General features: G+C 41.5%; 1 protein-coding gene across 1 annotated transcript in view; it reads left to right on the top strand.

Moving 5' to 3' along the window:
* Positions 1–27,030, top strand: part of Rab3gap2 (RAB3 GTPase activating non-catalytic protein subunit 2) — a 90,695-nt gene that overhangs the window by 50,026 nt on the left and 13,639 nt on the right. Inside the window, 11 exon segments of the mRNA XM_028855762.2 lie at positions 254–339; positions 803–867; positions 3,450–3,540; positions 6,457–6,584; positions 9,292–9,505; positions 10,354–10,451; positions 15,266–15,371; positions 16,772–16,932; positions 17,776–18,004; positions 24,141–24,314; positions 24,412–24,518. Of these exon segments, the coding sequence (XP_028711595.1) occupies positions 254–339; positions 803–867; positions 3,450–3,540; positions 6,457–6,584; positions 9,292–9,505; positions 10,354–10,451; positions 15,266–15,371; positions 16,772–16,932; positions 17,776–18,004; positions 24,141–24,314; positions 24,412–24,518 (1,459 nt within the window).

Genomic DNA, 27,030 nt, shown 5'->3' with positions numbered 1-27,030 from the left:
ACCAGGCTGGCCTCGAACTCACAGAGATCCGCCTGGCTCTGCCTCCCGAGTGCTGGGATTAAAGGCCTGCGCCACCACCGCCCGGCTTACCTTGGTTTTTTTTTGTTTTGTTTTGTTTGTTTTATAGTTAGTACTTTGTGGTTTGTTTTATCACTGGATGATCCCTTAAAGTTAAATAGGAAGCGTATAAACAAAAAAGGAGTAGAAAGAACGCAAATGCATACTGTATAGTAAGTTGTGTTTGTTATTTTAGTGACAAGAAGAGTGAACGAGCCAAGGACCTGCACCTGGTGAAGAAACTGGCGGCCCTGCTGAAAACCAAGTCCCCCGGGGGGCTCGGTAGGTGCCTCTGATCAGATCAAGTAATAACGCCATAGCGTTGTGAGTGCAGCAAAGTACCTGACCGTTCTGAGCTGTCTCGACCCTCTTCCAGGATGAGATGAGGGACGTGGCATCTTCTATCAGTGCTCTGAGAGGATGATGTGGTCCTCAGCCTTCCTGATGCTGCGACCCTTAATACAGTTCCTCATGTAATGACCCCAACCATAAAATTATTTTCATAATCGTAATGTAAATATCTGATAATGCAACCCCTGTGAAAGGGTCATTCCATCCTTCAGAGGGGTCCCGACCTGCAGGTTGAGAACTGCTGATCTTGGAGTTATTAAAATTCTCAGTAAAATGATAATGCGAGGGCCCCTGTGCATCCTTTAGAGTGGCAGAGTGCAGAGAGCTCATTTTCTTTCAGAGAAACTTCTTTCTTCAGTAAATTGAAAATTCCAATCGGGTTTTCTCATTGTAGATTCATTTGAAACGGAAATAAAGGAGTTGATCCTTGATATTAAGTACCCCGCAACCAAGAGACAAGTAAGTGTGTATATTAAGTGAACTTTCCTGCTGAGAAACTGATACATCACTTGATCCTGAGAAAAATTTATTTTCATATCCCCATGTAGGAGTGTCTATTGTTTCTTTAAAAAAAAAAAAACTTCTTATATTGCTATATATGTGATTGCATGTGCTTTATACATGCACATCCATACATAAATCTGGAATAATGGAAACATAATAGCATAAATACAGGTGTGTGACTATCACCTGAGGAAATAGTCTCTGACAGCCCAGCTGTCCCTCCTCAGTCCCAACTCATCTCCATCCCTGAGGAGTTTTGTATTTTTCTTACTGATGCCTCATTTCTGTGCGGCTCCTCTGATACATCTTGATGTGTTTTCAGCCTTTTATTGTTGGAGACACATTGTTGTGTTCTGTGACTTGTTTTTAGTGTGTTGCTGTGGGTGACCCATGCTTAATGGCACTGCAGTTGCAACCTGCTAATGTGCATGCTGCAGCTCACGTTCACTCTCCTGCCGTTGAACCGTTCAGGCTGCTTCTGGTTTCTCAGTGAAACCATGACCGTGTGTTTCCTGTACACATGCTGCAGGTTTGTCCTGAACTTACACAGAGTGGAACTACTAGGCTGTTTCCTCAGCTCTGTCAGCAGACGGCAGATTGCTTCTCCTAACTGCACTTTACTGCTAAGTCCTGTGCACCACAGTCTCAGCATGTCACGTCTTCCAGCTCATTGTTGAAGATCAGTTTTGACTTTCTGACCTGGAGGGCTCAGGCCCATAAAACTTTCCCCACTTTTAAATGCCAGTAACAACTAGCAGGTTGTTGTGCTTCCGCTCAGCTATGAATTCTGTGTGACCTGTCCTTTGCTCTTGTTTGCTAAGGTGGCTCCCAGAACTCAGGGAAATTCTTGTGTTTGTATGTTGAAGCAGATATTATAAAGAATACTGACAACTGGCTAGGTGTACAGGGCAGTGCTTGTGGAGAAGGGGGTGTGGCCTCCCGGCCCCCTGCAGGAGCCTCTGCATGTTATAAAGCCTTAGCACGATTTGAAGTTCCAAAGCCTCTATCCTTGCAAGAGTTTATGGAGGTTTCATTACTTAGGGATGATTGATTGCATCATTGACTATTATTGGTCAACTTCTCCTTAAGTGCTTCTCCTCCCCAGAGGTTAGGAGTGGACTAAAAATTATAATTCTCTAATCTCCTGGATGGTTGCCATGGTAACTAGCCCCATCTTGAGACTCTGCTGGAGACTACCTCACTGAACAGAAGGTGTTTGTGTTCTCTCCCATGGAGCTATACAGGTCTAAGGAGTTCTGTGTCAGGAATCTGGGGGCAAACACTAAATGTTACAGCAGAACATTCTCCCAGCTTCTCTCTCTGCAGGGTTTTAGCACACCTGTTCTAGGAGTAGAGGCCAAGACCAGTCATTAGAACAGATTCTTCTAACACCTGTCACTCAGGAGATTATTGTTAGAAATTAGAGGTGCTGCATCCCATCAGAGCAGCAGAGCTGGGATGGCCGGGCACAAGTTGTCTTACGAAGGATTCTCTTTCTCTGTCACCAAATCATACACAAAAGCATGGATTTTATTTAAAATGCTAGAAAAGTCAGCATGTCTGTTGCCTTTCAACACTAGAGGAAAGGCAGAGTTCAGTAAAGACTGTAGGAGACTGAGTCCAGTGATGGGAAGAAAGTGTGCTCACCCACCAGCCCACCTTGTTGGCGGGCCGGAAGAGGATTACATTTATCCTGGGTTCTGGTCTCTTTGGTCACTTTCTTTCTATACTGTGGATAGTCGCCTCATTATAGGACTGGTAGTTTTGTGAGTCACCTTCTGTGCCCGTTTCACCCCCAAACATAGAAATCATTGTGTTATGAGACTGATATTTATCTTTAGTCTGCTTTATTTATTTTTGGACCAGTCACACTTTGCAGCTCTGGCTTACATAGAACTGACAGAGACCAGCCTGCCTCTGCCTTCCCGAGTGCTAGGAGTCCTATGCCTTACCACAGCCAGCGTAGGGTTAGGGGTTTTAAACTATGTGTCTCAGCAGCTAAAGTCCAATTTAATATGCTAATACACAAAGGTAAATATGAACTTTAACTGTCCTGACTCATTGATGTCTCCCCTGGCCACTACCTCAGGTATGATGAGGTATTTTAAAACCTGTAAATTGAAGATGTTTAAACATCTGGATGGAGTGAGAGTGGGGAGGGTAGAGTGGATACTGTGTCTAGCTAGCCATGCGGAAATGGCAGCCTCCCATGTGCATATGCAGCAAGTGGGAATGAAGTTATAACTGGCATGCCAGTAACCTCTGCTTCTCATTCACTCCTGGTAGAGGCCAATTCAGACTTTCTGTTAGAGAACAGCTGTACTCTCCATGCTGCGTGGCATTCTGTGACCCAGCAATTGCCCTCTAATTGTTTCATTTTCTGTCTGGACATAGGATTGGTTACATACTGCTTTTGATATAACTTGAATTCTCAGGTGTGTGTATTGAAATTGTGGATTGCAAAGATATAGGTATATGTATAAAATAAAAGCAAATTTGTTGCCATATAATCACTAGAATCACTCTATTTCTTCTAGGCTCTGGAAAGCATTTTGGCCAGTGAACGTTTATCATTTTCTTGCCTTAGAAATGTTACTCAGACTTTAATGGACACTTTAAAAAATCAAGGTAATAGATACTGTTATGTTTTCACTTCAGATTATGTATTTCTTTGTGGGACCTATGATGCCACTACATGTTAATGTAAAGATGACTGGTAGATGATAGACAGGTGGGGGATGGGCTGGTAGACATAAAATAGGGAACTTCCTCCATACACTTACTACTTGGGAGCTTTAACAGATTTCATATCTAACATTCACATTTAATTTTCATCTGAACTGTCTCAATATATTAAATGTTATTAGGAAGTTTTTTTATCCACATTTCACTATTGTGAGGAAATATGTCAGTAGAGAATGATGAGAAACAGCCACAAAGAGGATGCCTATGTTGTATCCCCTCCCTCCAAGGCTTAGGGAACATTTTGGAAAAGGGGCAAAAAGATCGTAAGAACCAAAGATTGTTGGGGGAGTGAAAGGAGGACTGGAGGAAAGTCTTGGACATGACAGAACCACTGCACTCCTGAAGTCACAGCAGCTGTTGCCTGCACACAGCCTGTCAGCATCCAACCAGTACACACCCCTGCATTGAAGGCAGTGGGGATCACAAACCCGCACCTCTACCTGAGAGCTATTGATGGTGGATGGCTTCTGGAGGTGGGAGTCAATTGTCATTAGGGGTTTGGGCTCCTACTAGGTCAAACACACTCCAGTGTGCACATCCTTGAGTATATGGGAAGCAGAAATTGGACTCAGTGAGTTATTTAGGGGGGAAAAGGCATACCATACTTATAAAGCTTCCATCCCTCAAAGTGTTCATAAAATATCAAAGTTAATGTGAAGCGCCACAGCTTCCATTCCAGATGCCTCCTATAGACTTTGTGTCTATTAATTTTGATGTGTGATACTTTTATTTTATTTGCAAATCTTTTGATAATAAAATTTCTAAAATTAAAAAAGTGGACATAAAGTTGGGAAGGGATGGAAGTGTTGCTGAATACTGGCTTAAACATGTGTAGCATTCTATGATATATCAAATTCTTAAATAATTAACAAAAGTATTGTTTTAAATATTAAAATAAACTATTAACATACAGGAATCTTGATTAGACTGTACAATGAGTAAAAAAAAAGAAAAACTGTAAATAAATAAAAAATAAAACTGAACTAAGAAATTAATTAACAATATAAAAATTTTTAAAGAATGATGAGAAGTTATTATTTTGACAGAGTTGCAGAACATTATGAAAGCCATTGGGATGAGGGTGATGAGCTGATGATCTGCAAAACCTAAGTAGGGCTGGGGATCATGGTGCATGTCTTTAATCTCAGCTCTTGGGAAGCACAGGTAGATGGGTCTCTGAGTTCAAAGGCCAGCCTGGTTACATAGGAGACCCAGTCTTATAAACAGACAACAACAAAGCCCAATCAGGTTCTCTTGCTGCCTTTGGCTTTTGCTTTGCTTCTACTGAAGTAATAATTTCTGATTGGGGTAGTGATCAATTTATCCTTTGAAGTGGTGTTCTGTTAGTGAGCATCTGCACAGGCTCACCCTTTTCTCTTATGGACAGAGGAGGGAGTTCCCGAATTCAGAGCCTGTGACTGGATTAGTGAGACTGAACTTTGGGGCTGACTTTTGTTTGTTTAAACTTGTCTGAAAAGAATCATTGGAAACTGTTTTTGTAACTCCATATTCTACTCAGCTGAGCTTGCAAAACAAACGGCTTCAAACTCCCAGTTTCAGTTAAGTTACAGTGTGCAGTAGATGGAACCCATCTACTTGTGACTTTTTCCTAACAGTAATATATAAATTAGACTTATATTTAATCACATTTATGCTACAATGGCTTTAAAAAACAACAACTTCCTATTAAGTTCCTTTAGGACATAAAGCATCTGAATTTGAGTTTGCTTTCATTCTTGACATTTTCAGTAGATACAGAGAGCCGGCTCTTGGTAAACAGTAGCCTTCTTAGAACTCACACCTTAGGGGAAACAGCTCATTTAAAGGTATACCATGCTCATAAAATCCCACATCCCTTGAAAGTGTTAATAAGAGATTTGACGTTATGTAGAGAATCAGCCAGATAACAAAACCAAAACTAAAAATCAAATCAGTTTCAAGTTGTATTGATAAGTGGGAATCCTAAATATTCTTAAGAGTTTTGTATGCTGTTTTATTATAGCTGTGAGAACATAATAGTGTTTCTTGTTACTCTGTCTTAAATAAGAGTTTTTCAAGTTTTCCACTTGAAAAATTTTTAGAGACTATGTATTTGTTTTACATTAGCAAGGAATATTTAAATTATTATGCAGATGTGTGCCTCAGCATTAATCTTGAACAAAATAAATCTAATTATTGGAGGATATTAGTAGAATTCTACTTTAGGTCTTTTTGCCAGGCTCTCTTGAAGATATATTCATTACAATCCTGACCAAATGTCATTGTCTTTGACCCTCTTGATAATAAGCAGAGCCAGGCAGCCTTACATCCGTACATCTTCGGGTGAGCACAGCAAGTGCATCACACTGGGATGAATCCAAGTATTTCCAGAGACTTCTTTAAATAGAAGTGCCACAGGCTGGGTGGTAGCGGCAGTGGTGCACTTTAATCCCAGCACTTGGGAAGCAGAGGCAGGCGGATCTCTGAGTTTGAGGCCAGTCTGGTCTACAGGGAGTTATAGGACAGCCAGAACTGCACAGAGTAATCCTGTCTCAAAAAACCACACACACACACACACACACACACACACACATACACACGTACCACTCAAAAAACTTACTCTATACCTCTTATTAGGAAATGTTATTTCACTTAAAAGACATTTTACTATAATGGGAAAAATATTTTTGCTTTCCAAATCTATGCTGGGTTAAGCATATCAGTATTTAACCCATTAAGGAATTACATATTTAAGAGATTATGAACATCTTTTTATGAGTCTGCTAAATATGTCTAATATGTTTTCCCTCCGCCTTTTAGAGCTTGAGTCTGTTGATGAAGGACTGCTACAGTTTTGTGCCAGTAAATTGAAGTTACTACAGCTTTATGAATCTGTCAGTCAATTAAATTCTCTTGATTTTCACCCAGATACACCGTTCTCTGATAATGTGAGTAACCACAAATATTAGTATTATGCACAATAATCCCTTTGAGTGTTTTTAGTTCTTAAAGTTTTTGAGTAAACAGTAGAAAAGTAAAGGTTTGGGGTGGTTTTTTTTATTGTTTTTAAGAACTTAACAGTATATTTTCTTTATCAGGCCTCCTTTCTATCCCTTGTTGCTTTATATTACTAAATCTATATTTTGTAAAAATACAAAGATATTAAATCTCATTGTTAATTCATCTTTACTGTTCTAGACTCCTTAGAATTTTCTTGACACATTTTTTAAGGTCACTAAAATTTTCTTAGTCACTGTCCTATTGCTGTGAAGAGACACCATGACCAAAACAGCTCTTATAAAACCAAGTATTTAATTAGGGGCTTGTTTACAGTTTCAGAGGGTTAGTCCATCTTTATCATGACGGACAGCATACAGGCAGGCAGGCATGGGGCTGAGAGCTTACATCCTGATCCACAGACAGAGAGGGAGACTAGGCCAGGCTGGGCTTTGGGAACCTCAAAGCCCACCTCCAGTGACACACCTACTTCAACAAGGCTACACCTCCTAATCCTCCTCAACAGTCCACCAATTGAAAACTAAGAATTCAAATATATGAGCCTATGTTGGCCATTCTCATTTCAAACCACCACAGGTGACTTTTTAAAATATATTTTGAAAAACTTTACAATAAAAATACTTTGTTTTCTGATGTGACAAAACTGTCATTTCTTTTCTTTACCTTTCATGTTATTATTACTGTTTGTATGTCTGTGAGTGTGGTGTAGCCCTGCCTTAGCATATGCGGTGGTCAGAGGACAGCCGTCTGGAGTAGTTTCTCCATCCACCATGTTCCAGAGACTGAGCGCAGACCATCAGACTTACATAGCAAGCACTTTCACTTGCTGGGCTGTCTCACTGGCCAAGTTCTAAAGAAACTATAAAAAGGATCTGCCAAGCTGGACGGTGCACACCTTTAATCCCAGCATTTGGGAGGCAGACATAGGTAGATCTTTGAGTTCCAGGACAACCAAGGCTACACAGAAACCCTGTCTCAAAACCAAAAAAAAAAAAAAAAAAAAAAAAAAAGAAAGAAAGAAAGAAAGAAAGAAAGATTCTACCAAGCAAGAGGTTGGTTTTTCTGCATTGTTAGTAAATTAATGCTGCTTGCTCCTTTGTGAATTATACACTGAAATACAATTCTAAAATTGTCTCTCTCAGACCCAAGTGTTACAGACAACTGTACTAAATGTTGTCTCACTTGTGTAAAACATCAAGTAGTTACAACAGTCCCTTCCAGTCTGTAGTGTAGTGCAGTAGCTGCTCCAAGAAATGCATTCATTCAGTTTCCCGGAGTGGAAACTAGAGGTAGAATGTCTTCCTTCCGTTCAGATAACTGCTCCCTAGTGGGTTGCCCAGCCCGGAAGCCCCATGTCTTCTGCTTATCCAAGGCAGGTTTATTAAAGTGATTTTAGTGATTTGTCAAGTTACAGTAATACTTGTTTAAAAATTAGCCTGTCTTATTCAAAGTTAAGGTTACATATACAACCGTATAAATAATTTTAAACTGAAAAATGAAAGAATACATTCTCATATCTTCTGGTCTTTGGGATTTTAGACTTTAACATTTTAGTAGTACATTCATGGTGGTATTCTCTCATTTCCAATAAACATTATGAAATGAGTTCTTTAGGATCAGGCTATCTACTTCAGTAATTGTAAACATCAGGAACATGCAAGTTGATGGAGGTTTACAGGAAGAGCTGCCTGTGTAGTTTTAGGTTCTTCTCATCAAGAGCATGTGCTTGGTGAAAATGAATAGCGGCATGTGTTACTCTCCTGGAGCCTCAGCTATTGGAAGGCTGAGAGAGGATTGCAAATCCAGAAATAAAGGCAGCATAATTATACACCACCTCAAAAAGACAAAAACAAAACAAAATTGAATGTGTATGATTGTGGTTTTAATTGTGTAGCACTGAGCAAAAGGTTTTCCTTGCTATGACAGATTTACAGGGTTTTCAAAAAAAATGGTAATTCAGGCAGTGTGTCTTTATATGTTCTATGTGAAATGGCTTGAAAGGCTAGCAGGTTCTAGCTGAGGCTTGACATCTTTGTATCCCTGGTTGCACAGAGGACCTAGTGAGCAGATGCAGTGAGGGTTGTGGTTATGGTGTACTGTTCATGTCGCACAGAGGACCTGTGAGCGGATGCAGTGAGGGTTGTGGTTATGGTGTACTGTTCATGTCGCACAGAGGACTGGGGGAGGGGGTGTGGTTATGGTGTATGTGCACAGAGGACCTGAGCGGATGAGGGTTGTGGTTATGGTGTACTGTTCATGTCGCACAGAGGCATGCAGCCACATGTCATTTACTTTTCTTGGAAAGCAAAGTTACACTTACATACTGTATGATTACTTTCTATTATGTAATACATATTTATTAGGGTCCTAACTTTTAGAAGAGTATTTAGTACTCTAAAGAAACTTCCTAAAATGGCACTGTTAGTAGTAAATAGTTTTTCAAGGTTAGTTTACTTATATAACATCATATTCATGAAATATCATTTAAAACTAACATTTTAAACAATACAATAACTCTGTTATATTTCATACTAATTTTTAAAGCTACCATTGCTCAACAACCTTGAATCTCAGCTCCAATAAGGGGCTAGAGTTTGTGACAATTCATAGAGACAAGGCCTACTCTTACTCTTGAAGGACTTGGCTGTGTTGCTAAGGCTGGACGATAAGGAACTCGTGAAGCTCCGGGCCTTGTTAGAGAAGTACAAGCAAGAAAACACCAAGATCACTGTCCGGTTTTCTGAGGATACAGATGGAGTGCTGCCTGTCAAGATCTTCCTTGAATATCTAGAGTATGAGAAGGATGCGCTCAGCATAAAGAAGATAAGTGAAGAGGAGTATGTGGCTCTCGGTAGGTAACATCCTGGAATCTGCTCCATATGCCCTCCCTCTTCTACAGAAGTCCTGGTGCAAGTATACAGCAACTCAGAATCTGCTTTTGTTTGAAGTTCAACAACCAAAGAATTCAGTGTACATATTTTTTGGTCAGTAATGCATTCTGGGTGTCCACACCATGTCACACACGTTTAATAAGCCTCCTACTGTGGAAAGGCTGGGGCTGAAGAGATGGCTCATTCAGTGAAGTGATTGCCACGCAGACATAGGGACCATGGTTTGAAGTCACAGCACCTGTGCAAAAGCCAGGCATGGTGCATCTGCCCGTAATCCAGCCCTGAGGAGACATAGATAAGAGGATCCCCAGGGCTCTCTGGTCACCTAGTCTTGCCTAACTGATGAACTCCAGGTTCAGTGAGTGATCTATTTCAAAACATAAAGTGGGGAGCATTTAAGGAAGAACTCCTACACTGACCTCTAGCCTTCACCCATGCACATACACATACAATACACACACAAGGATCAGTTTTAAGACATGATGATTTCCCTTCTGTTCTCCTAAATCAAATTCAGACATTAAGTTCTTTTCTTTCGGGTGTGGAGACCTTTAATCCCAGCCCTCAAGAGGCAGAGGCAGATGGGTCTCTGTGATTTTGAGGCTGGCCTGGTCCACATAGTGAGTTCCAGGACAGCTAGAGCTACATAGAGAAACCCTCACAAACAAATCAACAACAACAACAACAAATTCTTTTCTTTCATGCTGTCCTGCTCCTCTGGGATTCCAGTTTGCAGTTAAGCAAGATTGTTAATCTGAGTATTCCTCCTCAGTAACATGTTTGTTTGTTTGTTTGTTTGTTTTGCTAGGCAGTTTCTTTTTTTGGAAGTGTTTGCATGGAGAAAGCTCCACTGAGGATATGTGTCATACTCTGGAGTCTGCGGGATTTAGCCCTCAGCAGTTACTGGTAAGGTTTTTACTGAATCCTTTGCAAAAGTTACATAGAAGTGTTAACTTTCAAATCATTATCCTTAACATATCAAGAACACACATAAAAAACCTGAAATGATCAAAGAAAATTGTAATTACCATATTAAGATTGTGTTATTTTATCTTATAAATTTTTGGCCTCAAATAAATATAGACTCTAACAGGTGAATGCTTTTACAGTAGATTTTGATCATCAGTTGTTACCTTAGAAAGAAAGAATTCCTAAAAACAAACTTCTCTAAAATGTGAATAAAGTTGATGTCAACATTTTCAAGTTTCAAATATTCGAGGGTGCAGCTTTACACACCTGTGAAACAGAAGAATCATCCAATGAGAAAACTGAAATACAAAGAGCAAGGAAGTTACCCATCCCCCTCACCTCCTCCTTACTGCCTCCTGCTCATGCACACAGCACACAGCACACATTCAGTGCCAGCGACAGCTCTGCAGATGTATGTTGTGTGCCAGACATTCAGGAACAAGCTCTCCCCTGTCAGTGTTACTAGGATGACTTTTGCATGTATCAGTGTGTGCTTCCATTGTAAACAATTCACATATTTTTATTGTATATTTTCAACAACAACAACAAAAAAAAATAGACCGAGGAACCATTGAGAAACACATTGTAACTTTCCCTTAAGGAAAATATACAAAGTGGGAAAAAGCCAATTTTAAAAAGATCCAAATTGGGGTATCTGTGTAACCTTTGTGAAAAAGCACAATGTTCTTGTTCTGAAAATTTGTTCTCTTACTGTAGTGATGACGATCAGAACTATTCATGCTCTAAAACTGCGTAAGGCTTTGTCTCCCCACCATCAAGGCAGAAACAGGCAGATCTCTGAGTTCAAGGCCAGCTTGGTCTACATAGTGAGTTCCAGACCAGCCTTGTCTCAAAATTAATTTTTAAAATTGCATATGCAGCCAGGAAGTAGCGGTGCATGCCTTTAATCCCAGCACTTGGGAGGCATTGGCAGGTGAATTTCTGAGTTCAAGGACAGCCAAGGCTACACTGTCTATTTCAAAAAGCAAAACAAAACAGAACAAAATTGCATATACACATACATATATACAAATAAGTACATTGTAGCTCATGAAATATGACAGATTTTACCAATGTTAGTTTCTTGGTTTTGATCTTGGGTAAGATAGTAATATTAAGGGACATGGTAGAAAGGGTTCCTGAGACTTCACTGTGCCAGCCTGTCTGCTTTCCTTCCCTGTTTTACATGTATGCATGTCTGTTCCTGTTCGTGTGTGTGTGTGTGTGTGTGTGTGTGTGTGTGTGTGTGTGTGTGTATACATGCACACACATAGGTTCTATGGAGCACCAAAAGTGATGTCAGAAGTCTTCCTTAATAGCGCTCCACTTTATTTATTATCACCATCAAATCTGCAGTGCTTTCCAAATAAAAATCTGTGAAGAAGGAGGTTCAGATGGAGCTGTTGGAATGAAGGCTTCTTAATTTACATTGTGAATTCAGTTGCAACAAAATTGTCTGCATCTCCATTTAAAAATAAGGAACACCCTTATTAGAATTATATTCATGAAAGTGCATGCTTTTAATCTTAGCAACTCAGGAAGCTGAGGCAAGAGGGCCATGAGTTTGAGACCAGCCCGAATTATACAATGAGACAACGTCTTATGACAGAACATAAAAAGAGGAATTTAAGGTGGAGAAAGGAGTCGGGGCAGGGGGATGGAGGAGGGAAAGAAAGTAGTTAACTTAGAAAGGCTTCCAGCCAGGTGTGAAAGCATAACTATGTCTATAATACCATCTTCTCAGACAGAGGAGACAGGACCACAAATTTAAGGCCTACCTGGGCTGTGGACATTCAGGCCAGCCTGTTTAACCCAGTAAAGCCCTGTCCCAAAATTTAAAAAGCAAAAGGAAGGCTAGGGATATAGCTCAACAGTAAAGTGAATGCCTGGCATGTGCAAAGGCCCTGGGTTCAGTCATCCCCAGTACTATGGAGGGAAGAAGGGAGGAGGGGAGAGGCCTTCTAGATGTACTTAAGTTTCTAGGCATTTACATTCAATTTAGTTCCTGTATTGCTGTGTTAGCATATGCATGTTTTCAGAACAGTTATGGCTTTATCAAGTTCTGGTTGTATTCACGAAAGACTAGAAAATGCAGCGCAGGTGAAAGATTGACTGGTAGTGCCTTGTGTGTAGAAAACAAGGCCAACAGGTGGTGTCCTCGCAGCTTATCTGCATCCTTTGAGTGCAGGAGTAAAGCATTAAGGGTATTTATATAGAAGGAGATGTTCTGCAAGTCTTAGATATTAACTAATAGAACTGTAGAGTTCACTAAATTTTATAGTCTGTGCTGTTCTTTTTTTTTTTTTTAAAGATTTATTTATTTATTATGTATACAGCATGTATGACTGCTGTATACAGGCCAGAAGAGGGCACCATATCTCATTACAGATAGCTGTGAGCCACCATGTGGTTGCTGGGAATTGAACTCAGGACCTCTGGAAGAGCAGTCAGTGCTCTTAACCTCTGAGCCATTTCTCCAGGCCTTTTTTTTTTTTTTTTTTTTTTTTTTTTTTTTTTGTCTGCGCTGTTCCTAATCAGTTACCCCAGCATTATTTCATGACTGTCTGTCTAAGTGTGGCATAGTGATATGTGGAATAGGATAATTCACATGTGTGGATCCATGCTATCATGTTCCCATCATGCATGGCGCCTTCCTTTGCTGTGCTGGCTTGGAACACTGCCCTCCTTGTATTCACTTGAAAGCTGCTGTTCTGCATGTGCTGATCATTTGTCTCTGTGTTTACCTTCATTGTCCCTGATGTGCAAAGTACCTTTCTCTGCTAAGTGTTTCTAAAATGCGTTGTTGTGTTTGGAGGGGAACTCATCTGCATTTTGTACTGATCTACTTTTGAACAAAAGCTTAGCTGTTAGGAAATTTTAAGTTATTTTTAAAAAGAAAAAGCCATTTTACAGTGTGAACAGAGGCCAGCTTAGGGCAGGAGATGGAGGGGCTGACACAGGGAGAGTTGGGAAGGAGACAGTTAGGCAGCAGGTTTGCATTTGTCAGAATTGGCTGCAGGCATGCGTGGGGCCAGTGGGCAAGGACAGTCCAGGTCAGTCTGAAGACAAGTTATTAGTGTGTTTAGCCGAGCTGTCTCCCTCTAACGTAACTGTGGGATGCCACTTTGATTGGCGTTTGGAACTTTTTTGTTAATGGGGGCATAAACCAAGATTTGAGAGACTTTAAACCTCTTAAATACATTTAAAAAACCTGGTGGCAGTTTGTTTATTTCTTTGTGGGGGCAGGATGGAGTGAGAGAGTCTTGCAGTGTAGTATAGACAGGTCTGGAACTCAGGACTGCCTGCTTCTGCCTCACAAGTGCAGGTGACAGCCAGGCACCGCTGTTCAGTTGTAGACAGGATGTACTTCTAGTAAACCGCTCACACACCATATAATGTAATGAGTCAGTGAGTCTATAGCAGCGGAGCACGAGCCGAAAGGTAGAAAGTACTTCCCTTCAGTGCATCACAGCCCGTGCACACAGGCAGAGGCAATGAGACAGTTGTTTCTGCTGAAGGTGGGTGTTTTGTTACCGCTGAGAAAGAACCAACTGTTGGTTATGAACAACAGGATGTGTGAAGCTGGGGGTCATCTAAAGCAGAGGGGAGACCCTTGATGATCAGGGTAAGACAGTTTTCTGGACTCAGCAGCGTGCTGGGTCACCATTGTTAGAAATTACATGCTAGAATATGATCTTACTTCTGTCAGTCAGTGGCTGTCTGTCCTCCCATCATATAAGCAAGTGTCAGAAGAACATATGGTTTATGTAACTATTAGTATTTTCACTATTTTATGAACATGAGGAAATTAAGGGCAGAGTTGTTTATATTTATTTATTTTTTTAAAGTTCTTGTATAGGCTAAACTAGAATGGGAACTCCTTATGTGCATGGTGCTGGAAGTTAGGGACTCTTCACTGTTTCTGAAATGTGCGTGGCTGTCCCTGCCACGGGGGTTATTGTTAAAATCAATGAGGAAATATAACGCCAGCCACTTTATGTGGTTCCTAGTTCTCAGTCACCTGTGTAAACTCATCCCCTCGTACACCACCTTCCGCTCCTTCCCTTCACTGTTTGAAAGTAATGTGAACTAACACATTTCAACCACCAGCTTTTAGAGCTCTTCCCACATAAAGCTACTGCAGTTCTGTAAGCAACCAAGGTGCTGCATAGAAACCAGCACTTACAGATGTGACACTGTGCTCTTCAAATTCTCATCGCCTCGGAATCATCTTTTAACAAGCTTCACAAATCTGAAAGCTGTTGTAGACTTAACTCTTAAAAGACTTTCATTCATGTTTGCCAAAATTGTTTTGTTTACAGCGTGTGTTTCCTAACCTGTTAGGGATTCTAGAATGAGAACGTGGTGTTTGTACTTCCCCACCATGTCCCTGTACCCTTGGCCAAAGCCAGAGCCGCACAGCCCCTCCTCCCTGTCTTCTTTCAGCACAGCAGCGGGCACTTGACTCCGCAGGCGAAGGTCAGAGGGGTGTCCTTCCTGGCAGGGTTTCCTTAACTGTGGCTTAGATTGGAAGACAGTGCGTGTGACCTAAGAGGGGGTAGAAGAGGTGGGGGTCAGGTACCCAGCAGGTGTTGAGAATCTCTTAGGGAGACAGTGATCCCCACATTACATGATAGATCAAGCACCCAGCTAAATAGCTGCATCATTGTGTACACATGCACACTGTAGGAAACTATAAATCTCTTTGTTAAATATTATTTAGGCTGAAAAATATTTTAATTTTATTTTAGTCTCTGCTCCTAAGTGTTTGGCTTTCGAAGGAAAAAGATATTTTGGACAAACCACAGTCTGTCTGCTGTCTTCATACCATGCTGTCCCTGTTGAGCAAGATGAAAGGTAGGAGATGTGGGCCAGTGCTCAGGGTTTCCACTTCGATGCTCTGAAACAGAATGTAGTGTTTGAAACACCACACAAAGACAGGGGGAGTTTCTTCCAGCAAAAGGAGACCACAATGTAGAAAATGTTTCAGTGGGGTATGAAGCCAGGAGGAACCTTTGTGCACACCAGACCCTGGTTTGCATCCTTGGCTCTGTGACCCTGTTGCTAGAGAAGTCTTCATGCGCTGGCCGAAAGCTTCCTGTGCATTAGTGATACGCTTTAATATAGGACCGTGAAATTCTGCCGTCAGAAATGTAACGTTATTGGAGAATGGTCTTTGGCAGAAATACTACTTTGCCTTTTTTGGTAGAAGTGTCTCAGTGTTTAAGAGCACTTGTTGCTCTTCTAGAGGAGCTAGGTTCCAGTCCCAGCACCCACACAGTGACTCACAACTGTCTATAACTCCAGTTCCAGGGGATACAGTACCTTCTTGTGGCCTCTGTGGTCACCAGACATACATGTGATACATAGATATATATGCAGATGAAAAACCCATACATATAAAGTAAATAATAAAAATTTTCTAAAAGTATATATCTCCCCGTTATTCCTTTTTAGTAATGATGAAAATATTTCAGATAAGAGTTTGGGGCCGGGCAGTGGAGGCAGAGGCAGGCGGATCTGGCCAGCCTGGTCTATAGTGAGTTCCAGGACAGCCAAAGCTGTTACATAAAGAAACCCCATCTCAAAACAACAGCAACAACAACCTCCTCCCCCGCAAGGGGAAAAAAAAATGAAGAGTTTGGTATTGATTCAAGAAACAGCTTGACTAACAATATAAAGAAATGGAAGATAAATGTGAAAGAAATCAATTGCAATGGCTTAGGGTTTTTATTGCTGTGATAAAGACCATGACCAAAAGCAACTGAGGAGGAAAGGGTTTATTTCTTCTTCTACTTCCAGGTAACGGTCTGTCACTGAGGAGGTCAGTGAACCTCAGTTCCTGGAGGCAGGAACTGGAGCAGAGACTGGAGGAGTGGAGCTTACCGGCTTGCTCTCTGTGCTCAGCCTGCTTTCTTACACACCCAGGACCGCCTACCTAGGGGTGGCACCACCCACAGTGGGCTGGGCCCTCCCACATCAGCCACCAATCAAGAAAATGCTACACAGACTTGCCTGCAGGCTGAGCTTATGGAGGCATTTTCTTATTTGAGGTTCCTTTCTCTCAGATGACTCTAGCTTGTGTCAAGTTGATAAAAACCTAGCTGGCACACAATATTAATTTTCTAGTACATTTAGAAATATGCAGGTATATCTTTGAGGGGTTTAGTTTAAACATAAAGAGTGAGACCCATATACAACACACCCAAATTGACAGGGTAAGATTTTACCTTTTGCTTTTCTTCTTGTCTCTGCAGTGGCCATTGACGAGACGTGGGATTCTCAGTCTGTGTCCCCTTGGTGGCAGCAGATGCGTATGGCCTGTATTCAGTCGGAGAACAATGGCGCTGCCCTGCTGTCTGCACATGTTGGGCATTCTGTTGCTGCACAGATGTCCAACAGTGCTACAGATAAGAAAGTGAGTGGGTAGCTGTGCGGCTGCCCTCTGTGCCGAGCTAGTTGGCCGGTGGCTGATTTCCATTCTTGGGTAGATAGCTTGCAGTGCTCTGGAGCGTCTGGACTGTGGGATGTGTGAAGAACTTAAGTACTGGTAGTGGATGGTGATGCTTTTCTCACTAAGGGGTCAGGGCCACACTGGACCACTTCTTGGGTTTATTCGGGTTCTGCAGGCCCATGATTGTCTCCATCCTCCTCCTCTTACACACCCGGCACTGAGTCAGACGGGCCAGCACTTTACCAAACATTTGCTGTGAGGGTTTCCCCTCTTCTGAGGGTTTGTTTACATTAGGAAGAGAAGATTTGCTTCTCTTACATTTCATGGCAGGTCAAGTGGTTTTTCCTAGTGGGATGTTAGATTAAAACCTGAGTGGGTCTATAGCGGTTTACTCCAAATGTTGTCAGCCCTGGAAGTTAAGGGCTAATGGTGACATTACCAGATTGAGGTGTTTACAGTGATAGAGTTGGCTGGTATATTCTGTCAGTGTCCTGAGCAGAGCAGCCCTTGCCCAAGGCCAGAAGACTCTTTAAGATGCACACTGGCTGAGCCCGACTTATTACCACAGGACCTCTTCTATATGTCCCGAGTCTCCAGCCTCATCCAGTCAAGTAGTAAATCTGTAAAATGACGTCTCTGTTGCTTTCATGTAAGTTAATGTTATTCAGAGTCTTTGCCAGACAACTGGGGTGTGGCTCAGTATTAGAGCAGTTGCCCAGAGTGTGTAAGGCCGTGGAGTCAATCCCCCCCTCAGCACATCAAAAACAAACATATTGCCCAGAGTATGAGCAAGATATTTTCTCTTAGTTTTCCCAGACGGTTTTGGGTGCTGATGCAGAAGCCCTCACAGACTCCTGGGAAGCCCTTTCTCTTGACACCGAGTACTGGAAGCTCCTGCTCAAACAGCTGGAGGACTGCCTCATACTCCAGACTCTGCTTCACAGCAAGGCCAGCCCTCCACCTGCCAAAGTGTCGTCTCCACAGACAGAGCCACTCCCAAGACTTTCTGTTAAAAAGCTGTTAGAAGGAGGAAAAGGTGAGCTGACGCACATGCGTCATCTTGAGTATGTATTGACTTGTTCTGTTTTCTTCAGACAGGCTATGACAATGCAGCCAGGGCTTGCTTTGAACTCACAGTCCTCCTTCCCTAGCCAAGTGCCATGAATATAGGTGTGAGTGTTTTCAAATTAATTTTAGACTAGTTTTCATTGAATGAGATGTTTATGAGACTCCCTTCCTGGATCTGAATCCATCCTTCTCCCTGGTCGCACCTCACCCACTCACGGACACTCAAGTCTCGCTCATGTTCAAAAGTCCATCCAAGTATCCATCCAAGAGGCCATTCCCAGCCGACTTTCTCTCCTCCTGGTCCCCTTAGAACTAATAACTTCATCCCTTCCTCTCTTTCGTCCCCTTTTTGTGTTTCTCCATTTTCTATAAGTATATGTTTTATGTTTCATTGCCACACAGCAGTCATATGTATTTATGAGACATAGTGTGGCATTTTAATACATTTATGCGTCATTAGCTCAGATCCTTTATGTGGCTGTCATTGTTTTGTGTCAGAGCACTCCAAGTCCTCTCTGATGTCTGTTTTGAATATTGAATTAGTTGTCAACTTTAGAGTCTCTGCTATGCTGTAGACCAGCAGTGTACTCCCCCTCTCCAGATGCACCCTAGTACCTCCTACTGCCCTCTCTTCCTCCTCCTCACTGCCCTGCACTCCCCAGCCTCTGCTCATAGCTCTTCCACCCTGTACTCCTGTGAGAGCAACTGTGGATTTTCCACAGGTAAGTGAGAGCCTTCAGCAGTGTCCTCTTCTGATGCATGACTTTCCACTGGCCTACAGTTCAGGGGCTGTTATTTCAAGTGCTTTTAGGTCTTCAAGATTCATTTATTTATGCATGTATGTGTGTGCGTGTACTTGGACTATGTGTGCATGCATGGAGGCCAGAAGAGGGTGTCAAGTGTCCTCTGTCAGTGTCCTTCTATTCCTTTGAGGCAGGGTCTCTTTCCAAGCCTAGGGTTCAAATTTTCTAGGCTAGGTTGGAAGCCAGGAAGAGCCAGGGATCCTTCAGTCTCTGCCAACCTCAGAGATGGCCTTACATGGGTGTGCCATCTGCCTAGCTTATTTACATGGGCAGTGAGCTCTGTATTCTGTTCCTCATGATTGGGTAGTACTTACTCAAACCCTAAGCCATCTTCCCAGCCCCGTGTTCATAGATTTTTATTTAATTAACTTGTTTTCTCACTCATTATAAGATTTGTGATGATTTTTTAATTGTAAATTTCCTGTATACCATGTTGTCACCTAAAGAAGATTGAGGTACATCATTTTAATATTAACCCAATAAATATAGTCAGGGGCATAACATCTGTGAGGTAGTCTAGAAGCCAGATGTAATAAATTCAGTCTCCTAGCACCATGTCCCTAGTGTTTTTACAGCTGAGGGTGGGTTTACCATGAAGCTTTTTTTTTTTTTATGGGTAACTCTTTATTTGAATCAAAATAAGAGGTAAACCAGGCATGGTGGCATCTGTGTTAGTCCCAGCTATTCTGGAAGCAGATGGGGGAATGAACATCTGAGCTAATAAATTTCAAACCAGCCATAGTGGGCAGCATAGTGATACTTCATTCCTCACCCCGCCCCACTAAGATGGAGCTCAAATATTTGGCTATGACTACTGGTGACATGCACGGGTCAGGATTCTTCACAGTTTTGTGATTCCCTATATAAGCAGCTGTAATTAAGGGCCCTCACCATCCAATAAAGTGTGATCTGAGAAGAATCCTCGCGTTGGTCGAGAGCTCACCTTTAAAGTTAGTGTGTACCATTTTTAAATGTGTGTTTATTTTAGGTAACAAACAGAATTTTTGAGATGCCTTGAACATTTCCAGCTCGCACTTATAACTTTTTGTATCCTGTTGTTTCTTACTCTTTTGGTGTGGGGAGGGGACCTTTTCCTGTTCCCTTACTTCCCTAAGTCTTACTCTTACTCCGTGGCTTGCTGTGTAGCTGGGTGGCTGGCCTCTGATGTCCTCCCCTTCTCTGGCTCCTTCTCCAATCCCTCTCCAGATTTCTCCCTCTGTTTAGTCTCTCTGCCTGCTAGCCCCTCTTATCCTTTCTCCTGCCTCACTATTGGCCATTCAGTTCTTTATTAGACCATCAGTTGTTTTAGACAGGCACAGTAACACAGCCTCACAGAGTTAAACAAATGCAACATAAACAAAAGTAACACACCTTAAAATATTCTACATTTCTCCCTTTTGTCTAAATAAAAATAAAGGCTTTAACTTTAACATAGTATAACTACATACAACAAAAACAATTATCAAGTAGGAATTACATTTACAATATTCTGTCTGTTTGTAGTTAGTATATTCAGAGAAAATAATGCATTATTAATCCTGTCTTAGTGAATCCAAAGTTTTACACCTAACTTACTTTCTATCATAACTAAGGAAACTGTAACTAACACTATTTTGTCTTCAACTCCATCAAAGACCCAGAAGGATATAATATTATCTAACAATAAAGACATTTGGCTGCCTGGACAGTCACCCAAAGTTCCTCTGCGGTGTTGGGGCATCCATCTTCAGCCTACATGCCTAGAGTATCTGGCAGACTTTTCTCCGACTTTTCGTATGCACTAAGCGTGAACAGAATTTTCTGCAAGCTGTCGTTTTCTATGAAGCGGAAATTTTGAACTGTCCTGCCTTGTTTTGGCAAAGTTCATCAGTCATTTTCCTCTGTGTCCTGCAGAATGTCTGGCAGAAATTTTGAAGGACTGTCCTGCCTTGTTTCGGCAAAATTCAACAGTCTTTTTCCTGTGTGTCCTGCATGTCCAGTCTGCTCAGCACATTGTCAGCAGTCAAAGGCAAGAACAGTTTCTTTGCCCAGTGGCTAACCTTGCAACAATGAAAGCAAACTCCATAAGGAGTTTCTTCAGTGCCCATCATCTCTCTGAAATAAATTGGTGCTACCAGGAGCAGATGTGTCTCATTGTCATGAAAAACTTTAAATTAACAAAACATTTTAAATGCCATATGCTATAGATCTTTGAAGTATTTGAAGACCATCTATCTAAAATATATCTATTTAACCTAGAAACCATACCTCTCTACAATTTTGATTGTTATAAATGACTAACCACTAGCCTATGTTCCTGATTATCCTATATAGTTTATAATAACATCTTTCAAAAACTATAATTTTACCTTATATTTTTAAATAAACTGCATAGGTACAATGCCTTTAACAAGAATAGGAACATATATACAATATGTTATAACAAAATAACCTTAAATTTTTATCAATATACAGAAATCCTTTAAGCAAGAGTAGAAACATGTATACAGTATAACACAAATAACTTTAAATTTGTGTTAATATTTTTTATGCCCCTAAATGATAACAAACTCCTTTAAACAAGAGTAGAAACTTATATACAGTGTAACAAAAATAATTTTAAATTTGTATCAATATGCTATATTCCCATAAATGATAACAAACATTTATAACCCACCAATTAACCAGAAACCATCCCCAGCTCCCAATTCTTGGGAATATGGGTATAGTTTTCTCCATATTCTTCCTGCTGTTTGTGGATGAAGTATCTTTAGGGTCCTAGAGAGAAAATTTTGAGATAATGGCCAAGTCCTGGGAAGACCAGCAGTGACCTTTGCTGATAGATATCACCTGTCAAGTTTCAGGAGGTCTCGCCTGATCAAACCTGATCCATATTAACCCTGAAGGAATCCACAGCCTCTCATCTCCTGTGGGAACTCCAAAGCATTTTTGATTTCTATTTGACAAATACATTTTTTGACTTTTCAAAAGTTAAGGCATTCCTAAGTATAAAGGCTGATTTATTTCAACACTCCTTCTTTTAATCCTATGTCTCTTAGTGGCTCTTGTTTGCTTATGACCATTTAAAAAATTCAAAATCAACACAGCATACAGGATCCAAACTCTCTGTGTATTTCCCATTTCTACATGGCTTATTTTTTATTATTGTACTTCTCTCTTCAAAGATTTTATTATTTTTAAACTGTTTCTTTGACTGTCCGTACCCTTTTCCTTTCTTTTTTTTTTTTTCTTTTTTGTTTGTTTGTTTGGTTGGTTGGTTGGTTGGTTTTTCGAGACAATTTCTGTGTATTTTTGGTGCCTGTCCTGGAGCTCACTCTGTAGACCAGGCTGGCCTCAAACCACCTGGCTCTGCCTCCTGAGTGCTGGGATTAAAGGCGTGCGCCACCACCGCCCAACTTTTTCTTTCTTTCTTACGCCTATATACATTGTAAAACACACTGGAACCTGTTTCAACGTTTTTCTGTCTGGATCTCTTTTACTGTGTATCTTTTAGCCTTTTTTGACTGTATGAGCAAACTTTCAAGCTTATAAGGTACACCTGGATTCTCCGCATGGGTCCAGGAAATTTAAGCGTGAAACTCTTGGCCTGTTTGGAGGTTTGTCTGATCAGGAACTGCATTCACCCTTCCTACAGCTCTAGAGTGCTGATGCTTGCACTGCGGCAGGTGTTTTTACTTAGTTTTTTGTTCCTACTTAACATACCAGCTGCTCAGTGGCTCACTGACCGGTAGAAACGGTCCGGCCCAAACTCTTAAAGGAGCCATATCCCTTTTTTTTTTTATTCAACTTCCTCAGGCTCTAGAGGATATATGAGCCCCAAGTTGGTAAGCCAATTTGTTGTTGTTTGTTTCTTGCTCTTTTTGGAGGGCCTGCCACCAGCTCCCAAATAAATCACACACGGAGGCTTATTATTACTTATGAATGCCCGGCCTTAGCTTGGCTTAGTTTCTAGCCAGCTTTCTTTATCTTAAATTATCCCGTCTACCTTTTGCCTCTGGGCTTTTCCTGTTCTCTTATTTCCATAAGTCTTACTCTTACTCCGTGGCTTGCTGTGTAACTGGATGGCTAGCCCCTGATATTTTCCCCTTCTCTGGCTTCTTCTCCATCTCCCTTTCCAGATTTCTCCCTCTGTATCTTCTCTCCTGCAGCCCCACCTGTCTCTCTTTTCTGCCTTGCCATCAGTTGTTTTAGACAGGCACAGTAACACAGCTTCACAGAGTTAAAACAAATGCAACATAAACAAAAGTAACATACCTTAAAATAATATTCTCCTGCAGTACCCCCTTGATGAGTAGAACATGTAAATTATGACTAAATTTTGCCCATAGATATTTCACATAGCCAAGTGAGTTGTAGATTAGATGTAATATGGGGTGGGTGGGTCGTGTCCCTGGGGCAGTGACTCCATGCGGAAGAGTGTCTCTGCCAACCATGAGTCTTTGAGTTCAAGTCTCCAGAGCTCATGTAAGAGCCAGGTGTGGCTGTGTACACTTTAACCACAGTGCTGTGGGAGAGGGAGACAGACTGGAATTTGCTGCCAGCCTGGATCCAGGTTCAGTGAGAGACTCTGTCTCAAGTGAACAAGGCAGAGTAACAGAGCAGGACGCCGCCCTCCCCTTCTGATGTCACATGTACGTATGTGTGCGTACACACCTATACAAACACATACGCATTTATTTTAAATTTAAAAAAGTAACGTGAGGAGTAGGCATTAGTTTCATTGATAGAGTGATTGTCTGGCATGCGTAGTCCTGGGCTTAATCCCCAGCACATCATAAACTAGGGGTGGTGGCACATACTTGTTCCATCACTTTAGAGGTGGAGGGAGTAGCATCAGAAGGTCAAGGTCATCCATCCTCAGCTATGTAATTGGTTTGAAGCCAGCCTGACATAAGACTCTCAAACCAAAAAGAAAAAAAAAATCCTTTAAAAAAGTAATTTCTCTCCATCTGTGTCTGTGTAGTATATTTTGAATTTATGGCAAGTGTATGGCATACCATATTGACACATGTCCATTTACATTTATTTGAGATTTTTCTCAATGTAGAAGTGTGCCCCCACATAGCAGCTGTCTTGCTTGCCCTCTCAAGGTGAATGGTAGGTGTTAACACTGCTGTAAATCTCATGACTTTTTGGCATCACCATTCAGATTCAGAAGTGAATGTGGTGTGCATATCTGTTCCTGAGGGAACATCCCTCAGGAACATCCTGAGGGAATATCCAGCATATCCTGTATTTGGTTAGTACATTGCTACTCAAATTTTACCAGATTTTATTTTCTTTCTTGTCTCAAACCTGTAGGTGGTGTTGCAGACAGTGTAGCCAAGTGGATATTTAAACAAGACCTCAGCCCTGAATTGTTGAAATGTGCCAACCAAGAAAGAGATGCAGAAAACCCAGATGAACCCAAAGAAGGTATTGCCCGAAGTTTCCTTGAGATGCCAGAGGTGCAGATAGACCTAGGAGCCATACCAGGTGACACCCGAATAATGAGCGTTGCGTGATCTGAGGCGGAGTGAGGTAGCTGCGTTCTTGTACTGAAAGGGTGCTGTTACCCTCTCGTGTCTTTCAGACTTGCTGTGTTTAGCCTATGAACAGTTCCCTTGTAGCCTTGAGCTGGACGTGCTGCATGCACACTGCTGCTGGGAGTATGTTGTTCAGTGGAATAAAGACCCGGAGGTACGTCCGTCTCCATCTGATGATTGTGTCTGCACACATGTACCCAGGCTAGGCTTGTCCTGGAGCTCTTGAAACATTTGCTTTGACCTAGTGCTGCACTAGTAACTGTGCTAGGTGCTTTTCCTACATTGCCTTGTATGCCTGTGTGGCAGTACTGAGTAGTGAACCTATAGCCTCATATCTGCCAGGGAAGCACTCCAACACTAAACTATATCCTAGCCCTTTTAAACTTATTTCCTGGAGACAGGGTCTTGTTAAGTTGCCCTTACTGGCCTTGAACTTGTGGCTATCCTGGGTAGTAAGCAGTGTGTACTGAAGTGGTCAACTGTGTTCTTAAGTGTCTCTTTTTTAGACCTCAATCAGTAATTCTTTAAGATTTTAGGAGTTATCGCCTCATTCTAGTTCTAGCATTCCTTTTTCCATTGACTAGAAGCATGGGGTTAAGTCAAGACTGACTGTAGTTCATATTCCGCTGTGGGGACTCAGCGAGATGGGATGGAGGAACATGAACAGGATCCCCATCCTGGCACCAGGGTTTGGTTAAGGTTTGGCAAAGACAGTGTATTGTTTAAACCACTCTGTTAGTGTAGTCTTTTAATACGTAACACCATTGCATGTTAAAAAGACTATCGGGGGGAGAAAGGATGCCTTATTGTATCAGTGTAAGTTAATTCACCTTTGAGGTTTTTATACAAGAATGCAGCCCGAGATAAAGACCCCAGAGAAAGAGTTTGGATACAAGAGGAATCATTTACAAGAGTACTTATGAGGGAGGCTTGAGTGAAGGAGATGGTGCTTCATCTTGATGTCAAGCCTGAAGGATTGATGCCTTCCTTAAATGGGTGGAGTGGTGGGGTAATAGATTGGTGACCCGTTGAGGGTCAGCCATTTAATTGGGATCCAAAGCCAAACTTGGGGCCACTCTCTAGGGTACTTCCAGACCAAAGTGCCCACAGAAAATTTGTAACCCTGAAAGTATGGCCTTTATCAGAGAGTTAAACAAGCAAAGACTAACCTTGGACAAGAGTTAGACATGTATACAGTAGGGCTGTTTCTGGGTTATTGTTCTTGTCCAAATATAAGAAAAGTGGTAAACATAGACACACTCTAGCCATGAGACACTAGGCTGCCATTAGGACCTTACTTTGACTTTACCAAGATTTACACATACTGTTAGGTTGGTGCCATTTCATGCAGAAATGCAGGAGGAAATAAAAACTATCCTTGTTCCAGTTCACTGAGGACAGGGCAAAGCACACATCTTCAAGTAAGGAGAGAACTGTGTTCCAGACTGGGCTGTACCAGTACAGTCCTGTGTTAAAGGAAGGAGGAATGAGCAGCACAGCTTTTGGTTCTGGCTCACAGAAGAGCCTGACTGTCTTTGTGCCCGGTGGCCATTCCTTCCAGCTAATCCTGGCTGCAGCACACAGTGGCCTGACCTTTGGAATCACTGCTGAGTCCACTGTCTTCATTTCTTCCTAAACGAGAATATTCTACAGTTGTAGTCATCTTGAAGTGTAGAGAAGATGGCATGCATAGTACCCAGTGTTTCCCGTTAGTGCAGTCGTTGGCCTCCTTTAGGATGATTTGAAGAATGGCTGGCTGGCTGGCTTGTTTATGTGGTTTTCTTGTTAACTATTCATCCACTTAACACATTACCCCCCACCCTAACTTCACCACTATACACACATCTACCTTTAATTTTAAATTGAATTCTCTTTGGAGAATTTCCTGTATCAACATGTGTGGGACAGTAGTGATAGGGGGCTTTAAAACGTTTTAGCAAACGTCTGGATGATTTTATGTTACATGCTATTATGTAAATTTGAGTATATCAACCTTTGTGATCACACAGATAGCTTTTAAGCCTTCCCTCTGGTGTTTCCTGTTCCCTTACTCTCATTCTTTTTCCTTTCCATTTACTTCTGACAGACTGATATGCTCGCTTTCATATTTATTGTCTAGCTCCTTCACTAGACTTTTCCTTCAGTGAAGATGAAGATCTGGGTCCATTTTGTTCAGTGTAGTGTTCCTGGGGGCTAAATAGGTTTTGTGCATAGTAGCTGTTTCAAATTCGTTGTATAATGATTGTTTGCAGAAGGAAACTAAGTTTTCATGCCTGTGAAATTCAAGTATTGCCTGTAGAGAACAATTGTGTGGTATATAGACTGCAGAGAGTTTGAACCTCCCTGTCAGCATGATCTGGGGTGTGTCTAGACTTAATCATTAATTAGATAATGGGATGATTGAAGTTATCTTATCAAAAGTTATTTACCTAATTCACAGAGTTTCTTTGGTTTTACTTTTCTTCTCCCCTCCTCCCCCTCCTTCTTGTTTGTTTGTTTGAGTCAGGATTTAGCTATCGCTTAGCCTGGAATTCCCTTTGTAGTCCACGTGGTCAGGAATTCATGGTCCATCTGCTTCTATCAATTTCTTTTTGTTTGCTTGCTTGTTTGTTTTTGAGACAGGATCTTACTGTGTAGCCCTGGCTGTCCTGGAACTCACTATGTAG

This window comes from Peromyscus leucopus, chromosome 15, assembly GCF_004664715.2.
Source record: "Peromyscus leucopus breed LL Stock chromosome 15, UCI_PerLeu_2.1, whole genome shotgun sequence".
NCBI lineage: Eukaryota > Metazoa > Chordata > Mammalia > Rodentia > Cricetidae > Peromyscus > Peromyscus leucopus.
The sequence above is the reverse complement of the archived record's forward strand: the minus strand, read 5'-3'. Positions and strand labels throughout refer to the sequence as shown.